The sequence below is a fragment of the Anopheles aquasalis genome, chromosome 2 (genome assembly GCF_943734665.1).
Source record: "Anopheles aquasalis chromosome 2, idAnoAquaMG_Q_19, whole genome shotgun sequence".
Classification (NCBI taxonomy): domain Eukaryota; kingdom Metazoa; phylum Arthropoda; class Insecta; order Diptera; family Culicidae; genus Anopheles; species Anopheles aquasalis.
The window spans coordinates 19,435,001-19,442,578 of record NC_064877.1 but is presented as its reverse complement, the minus strand read 5'-3'; the positions used below and the strand labels follow the sequence as shown (position 1 = coordinate 19,442,578).

The 7,578-nt window shown below is 47.9% G+C and overlaps 2 protein-coding genes across 2 annotated transcripts in view; one reads left to right on the top strand and one right to left on the bottom strand.

Moving 5' to 3' along the window:
* Positions 1 to 425: 425 nt before the first annotated feature.
* On the bottom strand, positions 426 to 1,730 carry LOC126580898 (antigen 5 like allergen Cul n 1-like). The gene is made up of 3 exons (XM_050244222.1): positions 1,338 to 1,730; positions 1,015 to 1,259; positions 426 to 930 (listed from the first exon to the last, which is right to left on the bottom strand). Exons 1-3 carry the CDS (start codon positions 1,620 to 1,622, stop codon positions 687 to 689), a joined length of 774 nt encoding a protein of 257 aa, XP_050100179.1. The 5' UTR covers positions 1,623 to 1,730; the 3' UTR covers positions 426 to 686.
* A 4,956-nt stretch (positions 1,731 to 6,686) lies between these two features.
* LOC126581571 (uncharacterized) overlaps positions 6,687 to 7,578 on the top strand; it is a 1,429-nt gene continuing 537 nt past the window's right edge. The window contains exons 1-2 of the mRNA XM_050245316.1: positions 6,687 to 7,047; positions 7,107 to 7,578. The exon at positions 7,107 to 7,578 is cut by the window's right edge and continues 537 nt beyond it. Coding sequence (XP_050101273.1) covers positions 6,836 to 7,047; positions 7,107 to 7,290 — 396 coding nt within the window. The 5' untranslated portion in view covers positions 6,687 to 6,835 and the 3' untranslated portion in view covers positions 7,291 to 7,578. The remainder of the gene's footprint in view (positions 7,048 to 7,106) is intronic.

Genomic DNA, 7,578 nt, shown 5'->3' with positions numbered 1-7,578 from the left:
TCTCGTGCCCTGGCGCTGGCGACGAAATTCGAAATTCGCGACATCCGTGCGGAAACGGCCTACATTCGGGGCCTGGTCTCAGCTGGCTCAACAACAACAACCAGCAGCAGCACCCGCAACCGTTTAGCGCTTTCGGGTCGGGGTTTAACATATCGGACGCCAGCTGGCGACCCTTGCGAAGAAGACACATACGACCACCCTCCCCGCATGTTGTCGTTCTGGTGGAGTTAACGTGCCAAACGCACACATACAGACCTGGTCATGGCCCTCTTGACAGCTGCAATCGATACACGAAAGGAGTATCAACTCGATATTTTATTACACTCACTTCCGACATGCTGGTGGCAGCAGCAGTTGGGACCTTCCAGTCCATGGAATGTATAATTCGCGGAAAACTCCACTCGAAAACGATTCCACACGGTCTGTGGTGTGCTGGTGAATGCTTTTATTTCACTTTTCATTTGCCCGAAAAACGAATACATTGCTTTTTTGCGCACATTGAACCCCCGGGGGGCTCCCCCCGGATATGCCATCACAAGAGTGAGGTGGCACCCGAGGAAGCATTCTCGAAGGTCTGGTCAAAAGTGACGTAGTGGTGGCGTGGAAATGGTTGCGCGTGTAGATGATACGCTTGATAGGACAGAACAGAACAGACGCCAGTGAGCTTCGATCCATCTGGCACCCTTTTAGTACGGCACCGAAACGGGCTCATCCGGATTGCAGAGACCGGCGTAGGCCGAGTTGCAGCCCTTGGTACAGGCCGAGCACGGTTCTCCCGAGGCGTACATCGGCAGTCCGACGATATCGGTGAACGAGTAGTTGCACACCAGGTAGAGGTAAGGATTGCCATTGTCCTTCCACTGCGATACGGCACAGCCCAGCTTGTTGGCCTTGTCGGCGGCCAGCACGGCAAAGTGGAAGATCATCGTACTGTGAAGAAGATATTTAAAAGAAAATATTTAAAAAACGATCCCATCTAGCGCACAGATTGGTTCCTGAAGGTCCGGTACTTACTGTCTGCCCGGATCGTACATGCTCTTCACCATACGCTTGTTGACGTCAGCCTTTTCGTCCCACCAGGACGAGATCAGATCCTTGATCACCTGCGGTACGTTATCGATCGACGGTGCGGTCGTGGTGATGTGGTTCAAGTTCTGGCCCGAGTACCGATGGTTGGCCGTATTGTGGCAAGCGTCATGCTTCTGCACGCACCGGTTAGCGTTCAGCTGTGCCAGCTTCGCCAGCTCATCATCCCAGACCTAATGGAAACGAAGAGCACGCAAAGATCCATGAAGAGAACTGCCTTGTTCCGGACCAAAACAACCAATTATCCTTACCATCGTCGTCATCTTGCTCGCCTTCGGTAGCCACTTGACACCTCCGGTCGCCACCGTGCTACGGTACTTGTTGTGCTCATCCAAAATAATCGTCTTCAGCTCATCCGACATCGGGATCACCTTCGGATCGACACAGTTGCCAAGGAAACCACCCGGATTGTTACACCCAATATGGTCATCCCCGGGATCGCACAGATCCGGATCGCAGTAGTCCTGGGATTCGGCCAACTTCAGCGCCGCCGCTGCCAGCAGCAACACAAACCACTTGCCCTTGCTACCAGACATCACTTCGATCGTTAGGATTCGCGGGACGAAAAACCTGAAACACAACAAGACGAAACTTTACGCTTCTCGCTGCCACTGCTCCACAATGAACACTGATGCGTTGGTGGATCGATACGAGTGGTTTTATAGCACGCACGCCGCTTTCCGGCGTTTCTCTGAAACTCCGAAATCGTCGTAGAGTTCTCTGAATCTTAATCCGGCCGACCAGCGGCCCCGATGAGAACGATTGATAACGGCGCCTCGGTAACAGTGGAGCCCTCGATCGAGGCCTTAACTAATCATTCTCGTGATCAAGCAGATACCGCCCGCTCGATGCACAATTAGAGCTATATTTCTCGCTTCGGTTGATCTATCAGAGCGATATATCCGATGGCAATGATAGAGACCCAGCGAGCGAACGGGCGAGCAAGCGAGATCAACTAAAGATCGACGCTCATCCTCCCTTTTCGGTGGCGCCAGTGTTCCGATAGCGCCATATTCGCACTCGGACACGGCCCGAGCTGTCTCATAAATAAATTATTGCTCAATGCTCTCTGTGCCGTTTGCACTTCGATCATTGTCTTTTTTTTTTTTGGGATGGCCCTTAGGTCCACTAAATGAGCTACAGCAATTATAAAATAATTACATGATCAAGGCAGGTGCCGCACGCACAATGACGCACGTTGTGCCCTCCCAACACGTGCACGTGCACCGAGTTCACACGCCCAATGCTTTATGGCTTTTGCATATCGAGCGCGGGATTCGTGGGAGTGATAGCGGTGGGCTCGCGAGCAGCAGCAACAACGGCAAAACAAAAAAACAAATGGGCATCGGAGCCCATATTGTCTATAAGCTCATATGGGCTGCCGAGTGCGTGGCGATCTCATCGCAACCGGAGTCTGTGTTCAACATAATACTGGGAATCGATTGTTTTGTTCCCGATTGTAGTTAATCCAGAAACAACTGTTCCCTGTCTTGTGCAAAAAGTGTTTTGTTCGTAATTTGAGATTTAATTGGAAGTTACAGCGATACACGCCGAGTTCGAATAGCGAAAAAGGGTTCGCGACGGGGTGCAGTATCCTTTCTGTGAAATACACAACGCATACGATCAAAATCCTCAAAGGAGTTGCCAGAAACAGGAAGGCTCGTTTGTTCGTTTCAGGAGTTCGTTAAAATATAAGTCCTTCTAGGAGTTTGCTACATTGAGATGTTTTGCGCAGGAATTCGCACCATCGGTCGCGGCCATGCGGTTACACATTTGAATCCTCTGTTCCAAACTCTCTTTCTCTCACTCTCTCGATCTCATTTACTTTGGATAATTGCCAAGTTTCTAACCGATGCTCGCGAACCGCGGCGACTGGAAAGTAATTAAAAACTTTTGCATCCTCTGGCTGCACGCACCGCGAACATAACATAACATTTCCAACAATTGTGTAATGATTATCCTTCTGCATCCTTCGAATTCTAAAACCTCCCGCCACGCCCCGCCAGTTCTCGGTACGCACGGTCTGGGGTCTGGAATCCTGCCAGAAGGGTGTGTATGTGGGTGAGTGTGCCACGAATTAATAATTACGACTGGCTCAAGGAGGGGAGACACGTGGAGCTGATAAGACTCAAGGTGAGTCTATCTCAGGCCCTTAGGGGGGCCTCCAACCCTTGTTGGAGTCGGTTTTGATGGATATTCCGTCTGTTCCTTCCTCCAAGGCGTTCGAAATCCCTGCCGCGAATGTTGAGGACGACAAGGACACGAAACGTGACCGAAGCCGAACGGGGTTGGCTCCGAGGTCCAACAAAAAAAAAAAACCCCCGGCAGCGATTCCTTAGTCAAATTGAAAGTACTGACTGATAAAAGTGGTGTTCGGGAAGGGATGGGGATGGGGCACAGCACAGTGAGTATCCGCAGGTGGAACGGCAAATTAATTTATGTAAAATTTATGGTAGGACCCATACCGGGAAGCGTACCGTGTTTCCGAATTTATGAGTTTGCGTTCGCGTTGCAGCGTTGGCGATGCCGGGGCCTGCATTCTGTAGCGCGAGTCATGTTTGCGATGAGAATATTCATTTTATTTGAGTTTCCTTCACTCGTTTGCTGGCTTTTGTGCTGGTATCTGTGTTTGTCGCAAGGGATTTAAAAGGGAGAGGTGGGGCGTTGATTCGCGTTAAAACAAGAGTCATTTATGTGGATTTTTTCTGTGATTAATCCACCAGGCTAAGTTAGTAGGTGAGTGAGTTTTATGAAAAAATATATAAAAATTTTTTGCATAAATTTCAGAGAGACATGTATGAAAAACTCATCTTTTTGTAGTGTATATTGTAGCTTCGCGCGCGATCGTGCTAACATACAACAATGATTATTACACATTTAGGTAATTAGATCCTCGAAGGACCTCAAAGTTAAAGAATCGCCTTTCCAAGACTTTGCTTAAAAAAACGAAGATTACTTTTTTAATTAAAACATATAAAATGATGGATTTTGAAAATAATATGAGATTTTTTTTCAAACGGATGTAGCTTTGTCAATGGAAAGATTGAAATTGTGTTAGTCAACCTCTCTAAAGGCATATAACATAAAGAAACATTAGTTTTAAACCGTTTTCTTTCAGTTTCCCATTTCATTTCCCCCTAATCACTTCATCAAAACGATCCAAAACAAACCTACTGCTACGAGAAAGTGCAAATATAGCTGTAAAATACCTAATTACAGTTCAATTTTCCTATCTTTCTCACTCAAAATTCATTGTTCAGCAACATCACAAACTAAGCGCTGATCCTACATGCGAGTACGAAATCAATTTTCGCACACTAATTCAATTACCATCCGATCAACCATCGGGGCCTGCATCCTTGCAACCCGGGAACGCACTCCCTGGAATACCCACGGTTCATTAAGGTTCATGGCAAAAACATGAACACTTGAGGTGACACGAGAGTCCTTCATTTAGCACCTAGCAGCCACAGTGGCCTCGATCGATCGATGGACCCGCAAGCGAAACAATAATTATTTTCTCTCACCTCCCCACAGCGTCCCCAGTCCCCGCTCGGGTGTTCCTGGTGTGGTGTCGGTCCCATCGGTGCCACTGCTGCTGATGTTAGTGCTGTGAGTGATGATGGACCCTCGAGACCGAGATCGAACTATGAATTTTGCACAAACCACTGCCGACGAGGTCCGGCCGGCGGGTAGAAGGACGTAGTTAATTAAATCCATTTTCCATGCACGATTAGCATCACATTACGAATGTTGACGAGAGCGTAGTAGAGAGAGGGGCTGAGTAGCGAACAAGTGTAATAAGGCTGGGCTCATGGGGATGATGATTGTGATCCGACCTACCTCTCTCTCTCTCTCTCTCGATCCCTTCCCGTCCTCCAGAGTGAATATGATTTAGAGCTGATTGATGGTTGTTGGTGGCTCGTTTAACACCCCACTCAACCACCCGAGCACACGACTCCTCTTGACCAGCGACCGGCTTGTCGCTCAATTGTCACCTTCTTTCCGACCATTTCAATTAGCAATCATGCCAGGGACCGGTGCGATGCCTCGTCCCACTCAGCAGAACATAATGTTTTTCCGCGGTTTTTTCTGCTATTTTCGCCAACACACCATCACCACGAAGAATGGGATGCGGTTTTGTGGCCAGTGGACCAACCAATGTTCACATTACCCCCTGGAGAGAACGACATTCTCTGTTAAAATGTTTACTTTAATCGATCGCTTAAATGGGGAACAGAGAAGGGAATTGAGGTGACGGAGAAGTGCTTTTCGAATAATCCTTAAGCTGAGGTGAATGGAAAACCATAAATTCGATTTCAATTCGAACGGAAGACTTAACCAATAGCCGGCTTCGAATTGATCGCACTTAATCGACGGTTCCGGCCTGGTCCGTGGTCGCTTCCAGTCCAAACACCCACACGTGTTGCCGTGACACTACGCCGGTTCTCAACCTCATATTTATTTTGCACACTCCACCGCATTGGTAATGAAACACTTTAAAGGATCAAACCGCACCCTCACGCACGCGGTAATCGATTTAACGGTGGCCATCAATTATTTCTGCTTCCTCCAGCTCTTCATTTGGGTTGCATCTTTTTTTTTTCTGCGCGCGTTTGTCTGTTATTCAATCAAGCGCAGAATCTGCTCAACACTCAGCGTCAGCGATCGGTGGATGAGGATGAGGTGTTTGATGGGACATCGGATACGGATCGGAACCGCAGTTTCAGTGTCCAGTTTGTTGCATCGCTGCCTTCCGGTTATGAGCGAGCACCAGGGTCACCACGGACGCCGACCAGAGGACCATTAATTATAACATAATATGTAGCGCAATTTGCCAACGGATCCATCGTTTGCGGTGCATCATAAACCGACCGTTGGGTGGGTTAACCAGCGAATGGTTCGGGCGGAACATTATTAAACCGCATCAGAAGTTGATTATAACACCAATCATAGTCATATTGAAGAGCTTAAACAATTTAATGAATTTCTGGTGCTTCGACCGAGTGCAACATTGTATTATCACGGGATGGACGGGGGAGGGCAGAATCGTTGGGGGGCGGGCAAAGACGCGGAGGTCATCATATTTGTTGCTCAAATAAATATCATTTCGTTTTTCGGAAATCGCGAGAACATGCGACATTGATGGTAATGCATGATGCTTATGAAGAGGCTACTGGAGAGTCACGTACAATATAAAACCCACGACTTAAAACATCGAAATTAACTTGCATTATCCAGATTCTGTAGAAGCAACATGTGGCTTTTTAAATGAGTCTCCAAAAGTCATCGAAATGGAATTAAAATAGCACCCCTCGAATACGATGAAATGTTCAATTATAACAGCACCAAAAATTAAAGCACCATCAGGAAATTGTTAACTGATCACGTGCGCCGTGGAGTAAAATGCACAGCCGTTGACAGTAACGAACATATTTTCAAAAAATTGAACTCTTGCGCAACTCTTTCGCGCGACGCTAGCGCCCTCGTTATAAAATTTTATCGTTTTATCGTTTTTATCGTTTGATGGTTAGAATTATCGATTCAGCTTTTGTTTACATTTTTCTGCTTTTTTTTTATTCTTGTTCCGCTCCGGTCGCGCTCCGTGAAACCGCGCTAAAACTAATTAATTTTCATCCTTTTTGATGAAGAGAAAGGTGATGAGAGTGAATCCAAGTCGTTCCCCAACCCCAGAAAAGTGTAAGAATTAAGATCCAGCAAACCGGAAGCACAAATCTGCGTTCACACGATGTCGGAGGACGAAAACTGGTCGGTCAGCTGCGTGGAAACCAACGACTGGATGCCATCGCCGGAGGAGCTAGATGCCGCTTACAGTGCGATGGAAAATGGAACCTACACGCTCGAGCTGACCTGGAAAAACCCCGGACGCCGGGCGCCTTCTCCCGTGAAAAAGGACGAACCGAAAGTGAACGAAGTGGCGGACAAAGAATCGAAAGGATCGCTACCTCAACAACCCACAGTGAGGGGCATTTAGTAATTTCTCCTGTTCTCTCTTGCAGATCTTCCAAAAATAAGGAATTCGATTTCATGGACGATGTCGCACCGGCACAGATGCGTGTCCGCGGGCAAAACAGTGGCCCGAAAGGATCGGCCAAGAAGAAGACGACCAACTTTGCCGGAGTGCTGGATCAGATGAAGAAACACGGTCGACTCACGCAACCGAAGGACAGTTCCGGGGCGTAGCAGAGCGCTCGCGAACACGTGAAGAAACCGTTGCCAATCGATTTATTGCTGCCGTTTTGACCGAACACGCCCTGGCGAACTCTATTTACATGCTGGCACCGATAATGCGACCCAGACATACCAATGACCACCATGTGGTCACGCCCGGTCGAGACCAACATGCGCGTCAATCATGCAGGCAGCCAGTGTAGAGCAGAGCAGGAAGGTCAATAAGGGACAAATTAATAGATCGATCGACCGTTAAAGCGACAGTAAACAGTCTATAAATAGCGCCACGGTGAAGCGGTT